Below are 21476 nucleotides of genomic sequence, written 5' to 3' on the forward strand. Positions count from 1 at the left end.
CAATTGTGAGAACATCACAGCTAGATTAACTCCAGTGTCACAAAATGTCATCTAGTATGACCACAGGTTTAAAAAACATGCTAGGATTATTGCACTCTGACTCACAAAATCAATACAGGGAAAAATACATGAAATAAGAGCCTTTACAAATCTGATGATAGACACCTCAGTGGAATTCATCTCAAACTTTCCATTTTTACTTTTTTGGTTGCAAATACTACACTTCAATATATCAGTGTTCTAAGAGGTTAACTTCTCTTAGAATGGGATGTAGTGATCTCTCTTGCCCATTTCTCTTGTCTTTCAAATGTAACTTACTTCCAGAAGGCACGGAAGTCTGGAAAAACAGCTCCAAAGTATTATATTAATTTTTCTACAATGTAAGAAGTCATGGGTTCACTTAATTTAGAATTTATCCGAGGAGTTAGAAGTATTGGTTCCTCCAAATTCTGACATCTGACACTTCAGATATCTGGAGGCTGGGTGTGAGAGAGATTTCTAACCTTAACTCTGATGCTTGTTCAAGAATTTTTTTTAAAAAAAATTAAGTCCAGAAATCTTCTGCAGCTTCAATATCTTTAAAAAATGTTAACAGCACCTTTCCACCTACTCCCTGGCTTACGCCATTCATGGACAAAGAGATTGACCGCTTTCTTAGTGTTTGTCTACACGAACAATTGGACGGTAGCAAGCTGGGGGTCTGAATCTGCCCCACACTGCCCTGCCATGGTCTAACTGCCCATGTGCACACACCCTGCTGAGACACACGACCAGTTTGTTAATGCACTTTGAGCAGGCTAGAGCAGCATAGTCACACCCAGCTTACCATGGTCTAATTCTTCGGGTAGACAAGCTCTTAGGAGTATATTCTTATGATGATGAAAGTAGTTATATGCATAATGTCCTTTCCATTAAAATGAGAATATTCCTTTGGAATAGATACCCTCCTAGTTAAGGGGAAAACAAAATGTAGATTAATTAGAATTCTCATACTGATTGATATTGACAAGGACTGAGCTGAAGGAAGAGTTGCAGTAAAAGTCAGTCGTTCTCTTTGAAGAATTTAACAAAATTGGAGAATGTTAATTTTTTCTGACTTCAGTTTTCTACCGTGTTTTCTAGTGCTGAAACATGCCCTTAAGTAGCATAAGAGCAGATAACTATTTGGGGGAAGGTTGCCAACGCTTTCTTCTGAGATGTGAAAATTCATATAATTAACAGTTTTTCACACCATAAATCCCTACATTTTTCTTATTATGATCGGTATTATGTATAGCTAACATATTGCTTGCTTTTTCTTTATTCTGTTATGATAATTGATGATTGATTGCTGCTCCTGTTGCACTTCTGTTTTTCTTTTCAGACCTTTACATCATCTATCAGTTGCTTTTTCCTCTTTACTATATTTAAGGATTTAAAAAAATCAGTGGTCATTTATTATTTTAGAATTAATTCACATTGATGTTATGAGCTCATCTAAAGTCAGAAACCTACTGTATCCTGCAGTGGCAGACCAAGAATATAGTATTGCAGGACAGTAGCAATTTTTGGAAGTGAAGGAAACTTGGAGCTACTTACAGTATTGGATCCTGTTCTTGAAGTCAGTGGGACTCCTTGCACACACAGGCATCTTCCTGTGCAGATTCATTTGTAGGATTGGACTTTGGCTTGATTTAACTGTATTATACTTGAACCATAAATTTAAGTATATGAAACAGACTGAAGTTTGACTGTCTAAAACACACCTTCTTTGAAGTGAAACTGTATTACTTGCAAAATCTCTATCATTAAAGCTAGAATAATAGGTAATCATTAGATTTACAGAGACTCATGCCTGTGTGAGTTCAGTGAGTCAGCTACAGTCTACTACTATTGAATTTAATCTTTTAGAATATGGGAAGTATACAGGCAATTTTTCTTGTCTCAAAGGAGAGTTCTTCTCTGTGTCTGAAAAATAAATCCCTGTGTAGTAAGAGAGCATCAGCAAATAGAAAATACTGAAATCCCAAATCATTGCCTAAAAAGCACTTTTTATTATAAATGATTCCTCTTATAACTGCTGTTACATGTGTCTAAAATATATAATTTTTAATCCAGCCCCCTCACCAAAAAAAATAAATAAATCAGTCCAGTTTAGGAAAGCTTTACTGTTTAAGTAATACAGATACTCTCATCCATTAATAATCTGTTTGGGGAAAAAAAATCCCTCAACAAAAAATTTCAAAACAAAACAGTTTTTATTTGGATTTGACTTACAATTTCATTTTTAATTTACTTTAAAAATTGTTTTTTATTTTTCCCCCTTTCTCTTCCTTTTTTCCCCACTGACTGCAATAGAATGAATGACATGTAGGGACTTTGTTTGTCTGTTTCCCTCCCACACACACTTCTTGATTTCCCCCTACTTTGTTTTCCTTTTCCACTCTGTAAATTTATAAACTTCTCCAACTTCTAAAAAGTAAAGAGTGGCAAAAGGAAAAATGGAACACTGTAACTTTGAAGAAATTTTGAAAAATTAGAGGCAATTTTATTTTCCTTTTGCTATTCTGTAACTTTTCAGAACATCTCCAATTTTGGAAAAGTTATAGAGTGCATAAAAGGAAAAAAGCAGTGATGGTAGGGGAACCAACAAAAACTTTGGATGAGGTACTAGCCTGAGACCTGGGTTCAGTTCTCTTCTTGCCACAGATTTCCTGTATGGTGTTGGTCAGATTACTTAATCTCTCTGTGCCTTCCTTTCCTTTCTGTAAAATGGAGATAACTCTTCCGTATCTCACAGATAAATACATTAAAGATTGTAAGGTGATCAGATAGTGTGGTAATGGGAGAGTCATAGATAGTTTAGGGGACCTTAGAGAAAGAGAGATAAAACCCCATTATATTGGAATGACTGAGGCCTCCTGCAGTAAAACCCACAGGAGAGAGACAGAAGGCCCAGGAAGCTCTTCAAAATTCAGCTCACAAATTTTCTCTTTAATACTTCCATCAAGGAGAGGGGTTTGTGGGTGGGCTGCATAAGAGGCAGGAGATATGGCCTCCAAGCACCTCAGATCCTGGGGAGCCACAGGGAAAGGAAAATGAAACGTTATTCTGTGCCAGCCTATGTGGTGATGGCTAGTTCTTTGCCATGTAAATATCCCTCTCTGAGGAGAGTGCAAGTACAGAATGGGAGCTAATGTTTGGAGCAGCATTAACCCCTGCCCAAATATCTGCCAGGCTCAGAGAAGAGCATACCATGGAGTGGGGTGCACTGTTCCCTCCATCCTCACTCCTAGGACTCCAGTACTATGAATTTGGAGTACAGTGCTTACACAAAATTGGAAAATCCTCAGGGAGACAAGCCAGCACCACGCCAAGAAGCTCTAGGTATGACAATATCATATACTTTTGAGTTCTGTCATTCCCACTGTGAGAAATGCCAGCACCAAATAAATAAGCCCCCTTCCACTGCCCCTGATTTCTCATTTACATTTTATGGTTACCCAAAAGAATCAAGGTTAAAAAATTTATACCAGGTGCATGATACCTCAGTTGTATACGTTTGCTTTGGACTGAAATTTGGCAAGTTATATTCTTGGCCTTGGAGCCAATGTTGTTAATTTTTTTTCCAGAATAGCTACATATTAACTTTAAAAACAGCAGAAGTTTGCTTGCTTTAAAAGAATTGTCTCTGCTTGAACAAATTAAAAAATAGTTTGTTCTTTAGAAGAACTGATTTTGGTAAACAATTAATCCAGAATCAAGAGGACTGCTTATAGAGTAAGTTACGAGTATGGATGGAAGAATCAGGCTTACGTGTTTCTCAGCAGGATAAAAAAAATCTGCCAAGATATCCTAATCCCTTTGAAGTAGTTGGGTTTGTACTTTGCATTCCAATACGCATTTTGGAAGAAAAATGTGTAATTCAGTGTTGTTTTGATCAGTTGGGTAAAGCTACACCCATTCAAGAATTCTTTTGAATGCCCTCAGATGTGTTATTTCTCTCTTCAACCTTTTTCTCGGGGTGGGGGGTGTGAGTGTGATGGGGGAGAGAGAGCACGAAATTCAAACCTAGCTGTGCTAAGAATTAAACCTTTAGAGCAGGGGTGGGCAAAATATGGCCTGTGGATCGGATCCGGCCCATCTAACATTTCTGTCCGGCCCACCATGACTAACATTTCTGTACGGCCTCCTCTGCCCCCTCGCGATCTCTGAGTCTGGGCCGCTAAAAGTCCCGTGGCGCAGCAGGGTGCTCAGGCAAGCTGCCTGCCTGCCTGCCGTGGCCCCACGCCACTCCTGAAAGCAGACAGCTGCTGCTGGAACGTCTCTGTGTGCCTTTGGCAGGGGTGGGGGGGCGACTCTGCACGCTTCCCCTGCCCCCAGCACCGTTCTCACAGCTCCCATTGGCCAGAAACCAAGGGGCATGCAGAGATGTGCGTTAGACTTGCGGGAGCAGCGTGGGGCTGTGGCAGCCTGCCTAAGCCCTGCTGTGTACCGGCCTATGGTAAGCGCCTCCCGGCCAGAGCCTGCACCTCGCACCCCCTCCCACACTCAACCCCCTGCCCCAGGTCAGAACCCACTCCCAGACCCCTCACCCGCTCCTGCAGTCCAATCCCTTGCCCCCCCCTGCACCCAAACTCCCTCAGAGAGCCCTCACCCTCTCCTGCACCCCAACACTCTGTACCAGCCCGGAGCTCCCTGCTGCACCCAAACTCCCTCCCAGACTCCGTACCTCCTCCATTAATATAGTAGAAATGTGCGGCCCGTGATAATTTACCAAAATTTGTGGAGTGGCCCCCTGCAAAAATTATTGCCCACCCCGATTTAGAGGGTCTCTATAAGCATGATTCTCCACTGCCTTGCCCTCTGTGTAATCATTTACACCTATTTTAAACACTACTGTACAGATTTGGTGATATTTTACACCTCATTTGCAGTCACTTTGCACAGGTTTAAATGATTACACAGAGGACAAGGCAGTGGAAAATCAGGCCTATTTTATCTACAGCAGTGCTTTTCAACCTTTTTTTCATTTGTGGACCCCTAAAAAATTTCAAATGGAGGTGCAGACACCTTTGGAAATCTTAAGACGTAAGTCTGTGGACCCCTGGGGTCTGCAGACCACAGGCTGAAAACCACTGAAAAAGAGTTAATTGCAGTTACTCAGTGTTTAAAAAATTTTGGGAGTACTTCAGTCTTTTGTAAGCAACTCTATACAATGTAATAAGTCAACAATGGTCATCTTTAACTGTTTAGTTTAATGACCTGGATACAGTATGTTTCTGGTGATAGATGAAAGTTTTCTTATTGGTGATCAAATTGTATCTGTTTACATTTTAAATAAATTGTAGGTTTATAGTACATAAGCTGAGGATATTCTATTTTAAATAAAAATGTGATGTAATCACAGGTTATGAAACCTTACTTAGTTTCAAAATTTTCAGTAAAACTTATCAAAGTAATGTTTGTAAGCAGTCAAGAAAAGCCAAATATAGCCTCAACTATTTCCGTATATTAAAAACTATAGTATTTGTGTGGAGAGATTCATTAGGAGGTTTGAACTGTTACACAATCAATGGATTACAAAGTAAAATATCCCTGTGAGGTGCTATTTTATTTTTCATTTCAGACATATACAGTATGTGATCATTTCCTTAAAAATCTTCCCTTTTCCCTCCGCACAGTGAGCATGGCCACTAACAGGCTAATAGGTGCAGTGGCAGGGACCATTCTGGCTCTGGGGGTGATTTTTGGAGGCACAGGGTGGGGAATAGAGTAAGCATTTTTCTTAGTTTAAGAGTTTTATGTTTGGTGCCTAGTGTGTGAGGTACGCACCTGAGCCCTCTGTGTACTATCCCATTAGCTTTGTGTCATGTGGTGACCGTATTCGTCATGTGATTTGAATGTGTCCGTGTCATGTGATTTGCTCATGCAGTGTTGAACCCTCTCCTGTCTGGGACAATGTGGGGCATAAAACAATAAGTTTGTGAATTTTTACATCATCACAATTAATACAATTGTCTAAATGTTTCATTGCTCCAAATTATAAAAAGAATGAAAAAATAGTAATTTGAAGATCGTGATTATCTATTTTTGCAAAATGTAATCTAACAGAACAAGATGGATCATTTGATATAATTCACTTTTTTTTTTAATTTCAATTAATGGGGCATTCATTCTAACAGTGGGTCATAAAATTCAGTTAAGAAAAAGAAAAAAACTGAGTTGAAATTATAGTATATATAGACAGCTTTCCAACAAAGTTTCTGAATGTTCTGTTAGTAAGATTTTCAGTTACCTCAGGGCAGTACATTATATAAAGTTTGAGCAACAAATATTGTATTGTCTTTTATAATTTAGGGAAGTTGAAATCTGAGGGATTAGCACACTAGTTGCCTCTAAATTTTAACAATGGGGTATTTACACAATGTATATGGTTATGATAATCTTGGAGTAAATTCCTTTAATTCTGCATTCATGGAATACACTGCAAACTGTGGAATAAACTGCAATTATTTTGATCTTTTGACCTTTTTCATCAGCATTCTGCCCACTAATTTAACTCCACACAGACTTCATCTAAGATTTCAATCCTATCAAAGTGTTTCCCCTACAGGAATAGTGTGTGTTATGTAATTACAGACTGTATCAGAATGCATACACACAATAAGGGTGAATTAAGTTTGCCTGGCAACCTGAATTCTGGCATTTCTTAACTTCTCAGTGCTTGACTCTGCAACCTTAACATTCTTTTAACATAGTTTTTTGTTTAACATAATTTTATAAAACAAACTATATTATGTGGAATCATAATGATCACCAGTTAGTATCCTCAGCAAGGTATGGTTTATTAGATCCACAATACTGACCTCTGTCACTTGAGCTAACAGCAGTAGAAGGTTGTTATCCCCGATCTGGACCACCCACTAGAGTGGGATGAGACACACATTTTGCCAGTGGGTCTCACTGCTATTTACTGACAGTAAAAGACTGTAGAGATGCAGGAATCCAGGGTTCAGTTCCAGATTCTGAATGAGCATGAGATTTTATAATTGCAAACCATTCTACCCTTGCATCCCATCATCCAGGGAACTATAGACATGTCAGCCTCACCTCAGTCCCTGGAAAAATCATGGAGCAGGTTCTCTCAGACATCTTTGCTCCTATCAACCCCTACATCCCAGCTCCTGCCCCGCTTCTAATCAACACCTCTGTTCCTACTTCCCATCTCTCTGCTCAAGCCCCAGCTCCTGCCCACGTCTGCTCCAGTCCACAGCCACTCACCCAGGCTCCTGCTCCTCCTTCTCTGCTCCTCTCCCCCCACCTCACCCTATGCCCCTATCAGCTCTCTTTCCAGTCTCTCTCCTCCTATCCGTCCCTCCTTTCTTGGCTCCCCGCAACCCCATTCCTTCCCACTGTCTGGTTCATGCAGCACCCTTTGCTTTTGCATCAGACATCTTAGCTTCCTCCTCCTCCTTGTGTAGGCACCAGGAACAGGGGCATTGAAAGCACAAGAGAGTTGGTTTTCCTGCTCTGAGTTCCTGTGCCTAGTGCCACAGTGGCCTCTGGCTGCTCACAGCAACAATTGCAGGGAAAGTCCTGCTGAGCCCCTGAAGTCCAGGGCTTGAACATGCAGAATTTAGCTGCCAAACTTTCAACAATTCTCTTCAGAGCATGTGCAAACTGATATTTTTCAGAGGCACATCTCTGACACCAGGGCAATTCCGCTGCCAAATATGAAGCCGCCCTCCAAGTATGGTGGTGCTAGAGCTTTTCAATTAAATGATTGTAGGAATTTTTTTAACTTGAACACAACATAGTATTTTCCCGTAATCTCATTCTCAGAAAGAACAGAACTGTTTTATCTGAAACTTTCCAAAAAAATTCAGCTTGAGAGAGGTGTCTGACACTGAAAATTTTAGCATGAACATTTACGTTTGGCAAAATTATAAGCAACTGAAAACAGGATCTTATAATGAAAAGTTTCAGGCAACCTTAACTAAAGGCAGCACTACCAACTCTGCCTATAAAAGAATCATGGAAGATATGGGTTGGAAGAGACCTCAGGAGGTCATCTAGTCCAACCCCCTGCTCAAAGCAGGACCAACCCCCAACTAAATCATCCCAGCCAGGGCTTTGTCAAGCCAGGCCTTAAAAACCTCTAAGGATGGAGATTCCACCACCTCCCTAGGTAACGCATTCCAGTGCTTCACTACCCTCCTGGTGAAATAGTTTTTCCTAATATCCAATCTAGATCTCCCCCACTGCTCCTTGTTCTATCATCTGCCACCACTGAGAACAGCCGAGCTCTATCGTCTTTGGAACCCCCCTTCAGGTAGTGGAAGGCTGCTATCAAATCCCCCCTCACTCTTCTCTTCTGCAGACTAAACAATCCCAGTTCCCTCAGCCTCTCCTCGTAAGTCATGTGCCCCAGTCCCCTAATCATTTTCGCTGCCCTCCGCTGGACTCTCTCCAATTTGTCCACATCCTTTCTGTAGTGGAGGGCCAAAAACTGGATGCAATACTCCAGATGTGGCCGCACCAGTGCCAAATAGAAGGGAATAATCACTTCCCACGATCTGCTGGCAAGTCTCCTACTAATGCAGCCCAATATGCAGTTAGCTTTCTTGGCAACAAGGGCACACTGTTGACTCATATCCAGCTTCTCATCCACTGTAATCCCCAGGTCATTTTCTGCAAAACTGCTGCTTAGCCCGTCAGTCCCCAGCCTGTAGCAGTGCATGGGATTCTTCCATCCTAAGTGCAGGACTCTGCACTTGTCCTTGTTGAACCTCATCAGATTTCTTTTAGCCCAGTCCTCCAATTTGTCCAGGTCACTCTGGACCCTATCCCCACCCTCCAGGTATCTACCTCTCCCCCTAGCTTAGTGTCATCTGTGAACTTGCTGAAGGTGCAATGCATCCCATCATCCAAATAATTAATGAAGATGTTGAACAAAACTGGCCCCTGAACAGACCCTGGGACACTCCGCTTGATACTGGCTGCCAACTAGACATCGAGCCATTGATCACTACCTGATGATCTAGCCAGCTTTCTATCCACCTTGTAGTACATTCATCCAATCCATACTTTTTTAACTTGCTGGCAAGAATACTGTGGGAGACCGTATTAAAAGCTGTGCTTAAGTCAAGATATTATCACGTCCACGGCCTTCCCCATATCAACAGAGCCAGTTATCTCATCATAGAAGGCAATCAGGTTGGTCGGGCATGACTTGCTCTTGGTGAATCCATTTTGACTGTTCCTGATCACCTTCCTCTCCTCCAAGGCTTCAAAATGGATTCCTTGAGAACCTGCTCCATGATTTTTCCAGGGACTGAGGTGAGGCTGACCCATTTGTAGTTCCCCGGATCCTCCTCCTTCCCTTTTTTAAAGATGGGCACTATATATATATGTGCTTTTTCCAATTGTCTGGGACTGCCCCTGCTCACCGTGAGTTTTCAAAGATAACGGCCAATGGCTCTGCAATCACATCAGCCAACTCCCTCAGCACCCTCGGATGCATTAGATCCAGCCCCATGGACTTTTGCTTGTCCATCTTTTAAATAGTCTTTAACCTGTTCTTTCACCACTGAGGGTTGACCAGTGCAGCAGTCAGGGAGCTGACCTTGTCTGTGAAGACTGAGGCAAAAAAAGCATCAAGTAGTTCAGCTTTTTCCACATCCTCTGTCACTAGGTTGCCTCCCCCATTCAGTAAGGATCCCACACTTTCCCTGATCACCTTCTTGTTGCTAGATTGGACCAATCTAGAACTGTAATTATTAATATTTTCAGTAATAGATATACAGGGACATTAATTTTAGTTGCTCTCTTCAATAGGATCATCCTTTTGATCCAAAGCTGTTTGAAGTCAGTGGGATTCTTTCCACTCATAAAAAGTACCTGTAGACAGCATGGTGGCAAATACATGGAGTTGGCAGATCAACAGTAATAATAGATCTGACAGAATTCATCCACCACAATTTTTATTTCTCTCCACCAGGCAGAATAGAAAATGCCTCCGAAATACTATAGTTAATAAAATCTCTTATTTTAAATTTGCATTTTATTCCATGTTAATCCAGTGACTATAGAAATTATATGGCTGAAATCTATTGGCTGTTGTTTCCTCTATAAATGGTACTTTTTATCATTCATTAAAGTAATGAACCAACGTCTAGTGGTCTTTAGATTAGCAGCTAAATCATGGCATATTGATAAAAATATAAATTTTCTATGTATTTATTTGTTTGATAAAATGTAATGTGTATTTTTAAAAAAAAGACAAGGTAAACATTAAAATATAAAAATGCGCAATTTTCATGGTATTTAAAATTATCTTACAAAATATGTTCAATCTATTGTAACATATTCTTTAAAAATTGTTTTCCAATATATGTCTCTGATCTTTTTATAAATTTCCAAACCGGTACTAGTTACCTGGAGAATTCTCTGGTAAACAAATTAATCTTTACCTTTTGTTGTTGTTGTTCTGTGTTTGTACAGCGCCTAGCATACTGGTGGCCTGGTCGGTGACTGGGGCTCCTAGGCACTATGGAATAATAATAATAATTATTATTATAATTCTTTAAGCAGAAGGAATCACACACTATGTCTCTCCATTGAAGACTCAAGTGAAATCCTGGACCACTGAAGTCAATGGCAAAATTCCCATTGAGTTCCATGGGGCAGGATTTCACCCTGAGTGTAATCCATAGGCATTTTCAGTTTCTATGTCTGATAGATTTAGCAAAAAGAGGAATTAATCTGTATGAATAAGAGTTGTCACTCCAAATCTATTGACTAGCTGTATTTACTTTGATTCCACATGAAAAAGAGTAGTTTTAGCCAGAATCTTTTTAACAAGGGCCTCAACTATCTACTGCTATGTTATTTTACCATTTTTAAGGCTGTTGGCACAAGTGCTTGGTTTTCAAATTATTTTCTGTGCTAAAAGAAAAGATGCCCTTCCCTAGTTATGACAATTACAATTGGGTCAGTCCCCAAACAGGTGATTTGTATCAGGACTTTCTGGTATTCACCACAGTTATAGTAATTTTAAAGGGTTTTCCATATTTTCTAAATCTAATTTTAATTTAATTGTCTAATTTTATTTAAATGCATCCGCTTGGTGATGAATTTATTCACAGTAACAGTAATTCCATTGCTTTCTTTCCTTAAGTCCAAGCCTACCGTTGAATTGTTAACATGCACTAAATTTTTCTAAGTATATGTGAAACATTTTATCAAACATATAATAAACACATGGAAAATTGTTTTTTCTGTACACGTAGACATATTTCAGATATCCTGAAATGGCCATATCTGGACTTCTGTTTCCAAATTACAAATATGTCACTATCAGATAAATGTACTACTGCAGTGTTTCTGTGGAAAAATGACTTCCTGAGGCCAGGCTGAAAAATAATTTCTGTGGATTTCCCAAAGCTTCTGAAATGCTGTGTAAATCAGTTACTTGCTGCATTTGCAAAACCTCTAAAAACATTATGCTTGCATTAAATCCAAATCCATCTACCAAAAAAAAAGAAAAAAAGATAGAAGTTTTGCTTTAGGTCAGGCAAAGATGAAAAATCATAAAGTTCTCTAGTACTTGAGGAAAAATCTCTTAATTGGAAATAGAATGCCCATGTACCAGCATTTGTTTATCCTCCAACATGCTCAATGTTATTGATTTGTAGCTAAGTCTGACTATGAAAGGTAAGTTCAGTAAGATGCATTTTCCATTAGTAGAAAATGTACATTTGATTGTTATTGTTACGTTTGTGCACTGCTCATATCTGTTAAGTTAGATTCTTATTAATATCCCTGAATACTTGGTGGTGTCTAGACAGGAAGTATTTTTAAAAAGGGATATATTAATTAATTTTAGACTGCTTTCATATAATTTTTGGGGCCATAGTCTGCCCCCCTCATCTGTGGTGAGTACCCATAAGTAGTTCCATTTGAAGTAAATGAGACTATGATAAGACTAAGGCACTACTCGACATAAGTAGCTGCAGAATCTGAGCCACCGTTTTTAAAGATGACAAGAAAATAATTTTATAAGCTCGGTATGTTAATTCAGAAAGCTAAATCATGAATGATCTGCAGCATGGTATGTATCCTGTTTAATCCCCAAATCGTGCATTGACACGAGCTAGTAAAACATATGATGGATACAGAATGATTCTTTCTTTGCACTGTTCGTTGCGAATAAAAGCTGGTGAGCTTGCTTTTTATTCAGTCTGAACTGATATCTAAAATAAAACCCAAGGAAACAACCTATGTAATGTATTGTTCAAAAACGGGTCACTGTGATGAATTTTAAAATGTAGGATACTCTCTCACTGTTGTGTCGGGGACTGGGCAGTATTATAAGGTATCTGTGACACTGAACGAGCCCCTGAGCTCCTTCAGCTATTCCAGCTACCCCTCTCTGTTTTTCTTCTCCCATCTTTTCTTGATGCTCCTCTTTTCCTCCTTGTATCTCCCTGACAGTATTCCAAACACCTTGTAATACCAAAACCAGAGCTGTGCTACTTAGAATAGCAAAATGGCCATTGCAGTGGGGGAGCTCTCACTTTGGATTATTTTTTTCATTAGTAGTATTTTTGAAAGGCTAATAATGGGCATTTAAATATTTATGTTCAATTATAAGGTGTGTGATATGCAAAAGAATTGTTGTATTAGATTTTACTTTGCCTTGGACTTAGAGACAGTAGATTTACATCAGAGAGGGCCTGATAGCGGAGAATATTGTGGTCTGGAATTAATTTGAGCAAACATAGATCTATTTTGTATTTTCTTTTCTTCCTCCTCTCCCCCAGGCAAATAAAGCACTTTATGTAAGAAATTCATAATTGATCCTCAAGTGCTTTCTTGCCTTTTTAGAGAAAATTACACCAAATGGATTTTATGCCACCTTTTTTCCTTCCCTTTTTCCCTGCCCCACTTCATTGTTCAGTGGCTGCTTGAGGATGACGAAGAGATGCATTGATGTTTGGAATGCTTCAGTGGGAATGCAGCTTTTATTTCAATTACAGAATCTTTATTATTTTTTATTTGAATCATACCCTTTTACTCCACCACCCTTTCTGCCGAACTCTCCGTAGTTAGTAAACTTAAAGTTGACATAACCATAGGGACTATGAGGTGCTGTGTGCCTCCTGAAAAGTGCTATCAGATCAAATTGAAATAAGTGGGATTTGCGGGTACTCAGCACCTTACAAGATCAGAGCTATATGAAAAGCAGAATGGATGGGCTTTTTGGTTTTTCATTTGCCCTCGGAGTGAAATAAGTAGGCATTAAGTACAACATTCATGTTTTATTACCCCTTGAATGCTATTTTTAAAAAAATTTAAGACTTTATTTAATTTTAAAAATATCTGAATTTTCTGAACTGATGGTTCATATACTATGTGTTTATGGGAATAGTTAAGCCAGAGAATGAAGTGAATGACCGTGTTGTTAATTTCTGAGATAGGTAAAAATCTAGTATTAGAAAGGAGGCATAGCACAGTGAGAGACATTACAATAGCTTTGTTTATTCATGCTATTAATGAAAAGCAAGTGGAGCCCTTTGAAAATGTTTAGAGACATCATGTAGGTTGTTTGTTTTCCTAAATTGCTTGATTACGTTTCCTTGTCATGAATGAAGTGGTTGGTTCTTATGTCTTTCTTCCCGTAATCCTTTATCGCAGGTCCTAGTGCCACCAATCTTATAATAGGTTCCATCGCTGGTGCCATCCTGGTAGCAGCTATTGTCCTTGGGGGGACAGGATGGGGCTTTAAGTAAGCAATGCCGCATGTCTTCTCTTCAGTGGCTATGGCATTTCTATTTTCTGCTTACATCACTAAGTTTTGAGTTCCTGCTACAAGACTCAAAGTGAAAATACTGCTTCAAATAGTTACACTTGCACTGAAAAAGAGGTGAAATGTAAAAAACCACAGATGTCACCAGGGTGCAAAGTTGGAGAACAGTAGTATACGTGGATTAACCTTCATAAGATTATGGAAAACAACTCCAAAAGTGAAAAAAGAAATACTTTACTTCTCATGAACAAGGTCTAGCCATCTCCCTATATCAATATTATTTTGGCATGCTTTGCAGAGAATGAAATATAGTGGTAGGAAATCTAAAGGCATGTATTTTTCAAAATGTAAACACTGAAGTTGTGCACAGCAATGCTTGAAAGCTGATACAAGGCTGCTCTGTGTCTAACCAAGATATGAAGTGTATACTATACAATTTGTTCTGAGTTTTTTGACAAAGTGTCTTTCTGTCAAAAATGCTGATTCATTGAAACAGAAACGTTTCATGGGAAATGGGCAGTATTGAGAAATTTTCCATTTTGAGGAGGATGTTTGACACTTTCAAAATGAAAAGGTCTATTTAGAAATTTAAGTTAATTTATAGTCTAAAAAGATAGAAAACAAAACATTTCAAAATTATTGAAACAAAAGTTTTAATTAACTTAAACTGATTTTTTTTTCTGCAGATTATCAGTTCATAAAAATTTTCAAGATTTTGACTTTTCGTTCATAATTTACAGAATCTCGGAATTTTTTCTGAGACAGGAAAACTGATTCCTGCCCAGCTCTAGTATATTACCATTGATTGACATACAACATATATTGAGCCAAGTTCATTCCAGGTGTAACTTCCATTAACCAAAATGGAGTTATATTTTGATGAATTTGGACTATTATATGCTTTTCCTTGTAATGTCAATTACATACATCTTGTCCATATCAAACTCGCACGCTAGGTCTAAATTTGGAACTCGTGTAAGTCGGCAAAGCTCCACTGACTTCTGTGGAGATAGGTTGATTTACACCAACTGATGATCTGGCCCCAGATGTTTAGCACCACCAAGTGTGGGAGTAACACTCCCCAATGTCCCCTGTCCTCAAATCTTGGTAGGTTAAAAAAATCAGTTTACTTTTAAAACCTATTAATTTGTCATGTAAATGCTACACATTTATATTCCATTGGGGCAAGTCTTGTCTCCATCTCTGTGGAGGCAAAGGATTCTTTTTAAGCATTGTGGTTGTCAGGATTGTAGAGTCCAGTTCCATGGGAGCAGTTTATGTGCTGTTGGACAGGGTAAGGCTAGGTAATAGCCAGGCTGGAGTGCAAAAAGGCTACTCCTACTCCAGTTTACTATTTGACAGAGGCAGAGCGGAAGCAACCTGAATGAAGAATACATCCCCACTTTTGCCATTGTACACAAATGTTCAGTCAGGTTATTCCGGCTGGGAACATGATGCAAGCAATAATCCCTAAAGTTCTTAAATAGTTTTTTGTATTTATTGATTTTATATTTTTTAAAAACCACTTCAGATCAGCTATAATAAGAACCAAAAATCTAGGTTAAATATCATTGCTTTGCATGCTCAAATAGTACAAGGGAGGTGATAGCAAATCTGTGTAAAAAAAAATTATTTTCCTAATCTCTCATTCACAGTTTCCTCAGGAGTGGTATATGACACCCACTAGAATTATGGTGGTATGATAGCTGCTCAAAACTAAATGAAATTAAAAAGGAAGAAAAGGGTAGTTAAAAATGCTTGATTTTGTCCATGCTTTAGACATGAGCAAAAAAGAATCCCAGTTGCCTTTTTATAATTAGTATATTAGAGTTTAAAAACAAATTCTGCCCTCATTGTTTCTTGTGCTGCCTATTAATGTCAATAGCTTTGGATAAGTGTGAGGGCAGAATTTGGCCCCAAATTAATGTCTTCTTTGTAAGATAGTCTTAATGATGACCTGTATTTGTTCATCAGATTTTCTCACAAAACCATTTCTGACATTGACAGTTCCACACATTTAAAGATGGAAGAATGTGATTCTTTGTTACTTATGACATTCAGTGCATGGGTTAAAAGCAAAACAATAGTTGAGGTATGTATTTTGGAGTATACAGCTACTGGTCGGATTTACACCCCTTTGCATGAAGACTCGCCATTGAAATAATTGGGTCTTCTGCAAGCAGAGAGACTGCAAGATTGCTTATAATGTATAAAGGCCTAGTCTGTGAAATATTAATTACGGTTCACAACCTTTTGTTGCATATTGTGTTATTTTGATGTACTTTGCATCTTATATAGCACAGGTTCTATTAGATGCAAAATTATAAAAGAAAAGAAGTCATAAAAAGTATACATTTAAGAAGCTGTATACATGTAAGAAGCTGTCTACATTAACATAGCATGTACATAATAGAGAAATATGTAATTTAGAGAACTTATTTTAATTATAGTATTGTTAATTCCGTTCAGGAACTTGAGCCAAATTCTGCACTCCTTCTTTGAGCAAATGTTCAATTAAGGACTGTAGAATTTGTACCTTTGTAAGCCTACACATACAAGTAATGTTAAGTCTGTCCTTCCCTCCACTTGTGGACTATTTTCCTGGGAATTAACGCACTGGGAGTTACATGATTGAATAACCTATGCATGAATGACAGCATACGCCTCTAGGTCTGTATTTGGCAGTTAGACACATGCCATTCCCAGTGAAGTAAATGGCAGCCATGTACATATATCCACGTGCAGATGTTGGTGCTCAGCCCTAAAAATATGTATTTTGGGATGCATCTCCAGTAAAAAATTGTTTAAAATGTTGTTGTGTTCCAGGGCATATCCTTTTAAATGTAGACCTACAAACTCCTTTAAAGATTGATCTTGTGGGATAGTGGCTTCTGGATACTAGTATGGTAAATCTGGATTCCGGAAAGCATCCTTGTCCAGGACAGCACTTGAGCATATGCTTAACATACTTGCTTAAAACAGTTAAGTGCTGACCTGGATGGGGTGAAGAAGTTTCACACTTAAGTGCATTCCTGAATCAGGACTTTAAATGGTCCAATTCTAGCTTAAATAAAACAATATTAATTGCTTTTCTTGGTATTGTCAACATATATAGATATATTTTGCCCAGCACAAAACTAACCTGCTCCCCATCACTTAAGTCACCGATACAAATGTTCCACTTTGCATCCTGCATGTCCTCCTGTCATACAAAAATATAAAACTATTTGGTATCCCTGTATGAGTACATTCTCATATTGAAAATATCAGGAGTTCAATATTTTAAAAAGAGCAAGATATAAATATTTATTCTGTAGCAGAACCTCAAATACAATGGCCTGGCCTAGCTCACAGCTTGAAGTGCATGTTTTTGGGGGGGGAATTGAAAAGGCTTTTTCACTTGTATGTGGAAGAAGGCTAGCACAATGTAGGGCCTCTCACACTTTGCTTCCAGATTTTTTTTTGTAGGATGTTCAAGACTAATAGCGTGGGTTTTAATTTTCCTTTTAAGCAAGTGATGTTTCAGTCTTTAGTAATGTGAGAAAAAGTAGCCAATACTTTACAAACTAGGAGATGTGATTTTTGTTCCACAGGTTATCAGGTGTTCACACGCACATACAGTACTGTGGTGTCAAGTCCAAATCAAACGTAAGCTGCAATTAAGCAAATTTTGTTCATGAACTTAGTGGGTCAGTTTGGTATAAATTAGCAAAACAAACTAGAATTTATTTTTAGACATTTTCTGGAAAGATATGGATAAAAATAGGAATGAAAAGTTGTTGTGATCAAGTCTCAGTAAAATGTTCGGTGCACATAGATCTTAAGGAACATATTTAGTCAATTTGAGTTAAATGTTGCTAGTGAACACTCTGTTAGGAACTATATTTTGTTTCACAGAAGACCTTGTTTATATTTTGACGAAGTAGTCATTGTTTTTTTGTACTGCAGTAGTGTTTAGGGGCCCCTCTCTTGGGTCAGAGCTGCACTGTTCTAGGCACTATGCAAACACATAACATGTATTGATGGTGAAATTCACATAATGGCAGTGGATCCATGGACTGCCCTTCAAACATTACAATGTTTCATTAAGGACTAAAGTGGATGCGGAATGAGGGGTTAGTTAATGTGGACAGTCTTGTGTGGGCCCTCTGAATTTCATCTTTAGGCTCAGTTTCCAGTTCTTTTTAATATAGAATTACTTGACAAGTGGTGAATGTATACATGTGTAGTTTTGCTAGAATAATGAATTCAGTTGCTTTTTTAAATGCTGGTTTGATAGTTTGTTACCTTTTGAAAGGGGGTACTTGGTAAATAACAATATAAAGTAGTAGTACTGGTAAGGGCTAAATTTTAAAAAAATGTGGGAAGTTTCTTTTGAGACTGCATAATAGTCCTCTGAATGGGGAATAGACCAGTAGGGGAGGTTCTGTGGTAGGTAAAAATGTATAGGCACAGTATTATTCCCAGGACTAGCTGCTAAGAACCAGAGCTTTCCTGCCCCGTGGAGGATTACTGGGTGGCCAAATATTTACCCAATCCTTAAACTTCTGCATAAAGGCAGCTTTAGGAATTTAAATTGAGCCAAATCCTGTACCCTGTTGATACCGGAAAGTCAAAAATGATCAGCAATGCTATATTTCTGTTGTGGTGTAGGGCAATACAGTAGAGAGCCTGTGCAGTGAGATTCTGAAACCTTGTGTATGCTTCCTACAGGAACTACGTACCAGCTCTCTGGTTTGTCAGTAACATCTATTTTTCCCTCCACTCTGCATTTCCTTGCAAAGTGTTTGCAGTGGGTCCATGAGCAGCATGAATCCACCTGCTCAAAATCAAATCTACTACTGTTCCTCATGCCAACAGATGGCAGAAGGCTAGCTAAGCAGGTGCCCTAGACTCAATCTCCGTTTTGAAGCTGATGATCCCATCCCCCAGCTTTGTTGTTTTAATTTGCAATTTCACATAGCAACAGCCTGGTTACCGTGGGTTTGCTCACTTTTTCAAGATCTGGTGTGGGGAAACTTTACAGAAACATTACTGATTTGAAGGGACTGTGCAGTCATTGGAGTAACCCTTAATTTTTTTTGGCAAGAGTTTGTGTTTCTATGAACATGGAGGAAGGCACCAACTTACAAGAACATAATGTACTGCAATAGCAACACTAGTAATTAGTTGCTACTAAAATAGGCAGTGTGTTTGTGCATTCGTTGCTGTGATCTTCTCAGAACACTTATAAGCAAAGAGGAGACAAATAGGTTACATAAAAACTGTAATAAAAGACTGGGGTAGCAGTGGATTTATTTTGTATATTTATTTTTGCAAAGAATAAACTATGCTGTCAAAAGGGTTAAAGCAACTGTCCTAAATGGAATGTAGGTGATTATTGCTTTGCACTGTGGCTTGTTATCGTCATGCTATGAGTATTTTATTTTTAACAGAAGTAATAGTTGTGTTTTTCTTGGATTCACACCTAATGGAGACTGAGTTTTTATTACTGTGAATTATTGAAACTGGGATTAAATGTAAAAAAAAAGTTAATGACGTGTTAGAGTTCCCTGGCTAAAACAGCACCAAAAACAACAGGCAATGCAGAAGTTAAGGTGGTGGCCTCAGCATCATTCTCTGTAGTGTGACCCTTCCCCCGAGGGCTCATTTCCTCTTCCTCACATTGGTGTCTACTGCACTAGTGAAGGCACCCACGCTGTTCTTCCTCCTCCTCTGGCCAATGAGCATGTGTGGGTCTGCAGCCTTGAAGAAGAGCCAATGCTTATACGGGCTGGAGGAGGAAATAGGGAGCCCTAAACAGCAGCCTCTTGTGGAGTGGAAGGGAAGTGGTCTTAGTGCTTCTTCGTTTTGCTGCTGAGGAAGAATGAGCAGAAGAGGCCAAGAGGGAGTCCAAAAGAGCAGCCGTTGCTAGCATACAGGGAGCATATCCTGAAACAGCAGTGAAGCCAGGTGAGGTTCTAGGGGTATGTCTATACAGCATTTGGATCGAGCCTCCCAGCCTCAGTCGACAGACTCAGGCTAGCAGGGCTTGTGCTAGTCCTGTAAAAATAGCTGCATAGCCAGCATTTTAAAGTTGCTACTCAGATTGGAGCTCGGGCTCCGAAGCCTAGGCAAGGGGGTCAAACCTGGCTGGGAGGCTCACTCCAAGATGCTGTGTAGAGATACCCTATTGGCCAGAGAGGGGTGGCTGCTGTTCAGTATCTCAGAACAACTATTCCCAGAGGTAGGTGAGCCAGCCAGCAGGGAAAGACCACACTCCTGTCAATCCTAGCCAGGCCTGTCTCCTACCTCCTCAAGATAGGGCCCAGGATATCTACCCTCCTGTGGTAGGCCAAATTCTGCACTCAGATGCACGAATTTCTGTTTTCAGTGGAATCCATATGCAATCATTTGGGGGAAGAATGTGACTGAGTTTGTGTTTAGTTCTGGGGAACTAAACATTTAACAAGGCATTGCTAAAACTAATGATCTTGCAACATTTCCATTTTAAACCTCAGTTTTAAGTATTTTACAACTGAGCTATAAAAATGATTTGCACTTTGATATACATCTTTTCTGCTAGTAATTTGTTTTATAATCAGAAGCTGCGTTTTGCATTTTTGAAGTTACAAAAATATAGCATAGTAGTCTTAGATGTAATTGGATGTTAATGGTGCCTTTAGTCCATTATATGAACTGAGCTTTTTGGATATATCTATATCTATTTGTGTGTGTGTGTGTCTTTTTAAATATTAAGGGCTAACAGATGCTTTGAAGCCACAGCCTGCAATAGGGGCCAGTGCAAAGCCGCACTGCCACATTGGAAGCACCTGAGGCTTCCTGGGACAAAGCCCAGCCTCTGCAATATCCTTTAACACAGTGGTTCCCAAACTTTAACAACCTGTGAACCCCTTTCACTAAAATGTCAAGTCTCGCAAACCCCCTCCTAAAAATGAATATTTCAAGGGATTTTCTCCTTTATCTGAGTATAAATTATAAAAGCAGTGATCTTGGAAATATAAAAATTGTTTTTATGACATGCTTATTACACAATATTTATTTTATTTATCATTACAGTATTTTTATTACATTATGAAAACGGCAATACTCTTCCAAGATCTCACTTTCATAGCTTGTATCACTTTGAATAAGCCTGTTATAAGACAAGGCTCCTGTGTTTCAGCAAGGAGTATCAGATGTGAAACAGCATGAAGGTATTTAAGAAGCCAACTCAAATCGTTCCTCCTACACAAGCATTCAGGTCTTGAGCAGTCCAGGCAAACAACGCTCGTTACAACAAAGCTTAGACTTGTTCTTCCTAATAATTTTAAAAACAAGGCTAGTTGCCTATTTAATTTTAAAAACAGCAAAAAATATCCACCTCCCTTTCCATTTCTTATAAGGAGTCTTGAAGTTTAAATCTCCTCAGTGTGATAGATATGCTTGCTTTGATCTGCTTAGCTCTTGGAAGTCCAGGGGCTCTGGGGTCCCTAGGGACAGCTCTGTCCGCCATTAGGGAATTTTTTCCTGAGAACCCCCTGTAACATTTTGCAAACCCCCAGGAGTTCACAAACCCCACTGCACAGTATGTGGCATGTGCCGCTCTACCCTGACCGCACAGAAGGCCCATTCTGCTGAATAGTATGTGGGAGGAGCATGACTCTTTTGGGGAGTGTAGCATTCCTGTGTGCGCTAACCTGAT

The 21476-nt window shown here is 39.1% G+C and overlaps 1 protein-coding gene across 23 annotated transcripts in view; it reads left to right on the forward strand.

The window, feature by feature from the left end:
* The window catches only part of ADAM23 (ADAM metallopeptidase domain 23), a 200127-nt gene that overhangs the window by 155290 nt on the left and 23361 nt on the right, over window positions 1–21476 (forward strand). For 3 of the 23 annotated variants that reach the window (XM_073306551.1, XM_073306557.1, XM_073306565.1), the window contains 2 exons: window positions 13681–13771; window positions 17386–20837. The exons of 6 other annotated variants lie outside the window; for them this stretch is intronic. In XM_073306551.1, coding sequence (XP_073162652.1) covers window positions 13681–13771; window positions 17386–17455 — 161 coding nt within the window. In that variant the 3' untranslated portion in view covers window positions 17456–20837. 14 more of the 23 variants (XR_012154367.1, XM_073306553.1, XR_012154363.1 and 11 more) reach the window with 10 other exon arrangements.

This window comes from Lepidochelys kempii, chromosome 11, assembly GCF_965140265.1.
Source record: "Lepidochelys kempii isolate rLepKem1 chromosome 11, rLepKem1.hap2, whole genome shotgun sequence".
Taxonomy (NCBI): Eukaryota; Metazoa; Chordata; order Testudines; family Cheloniidae; genus Lepidochelys; species Lepidochelys kempii.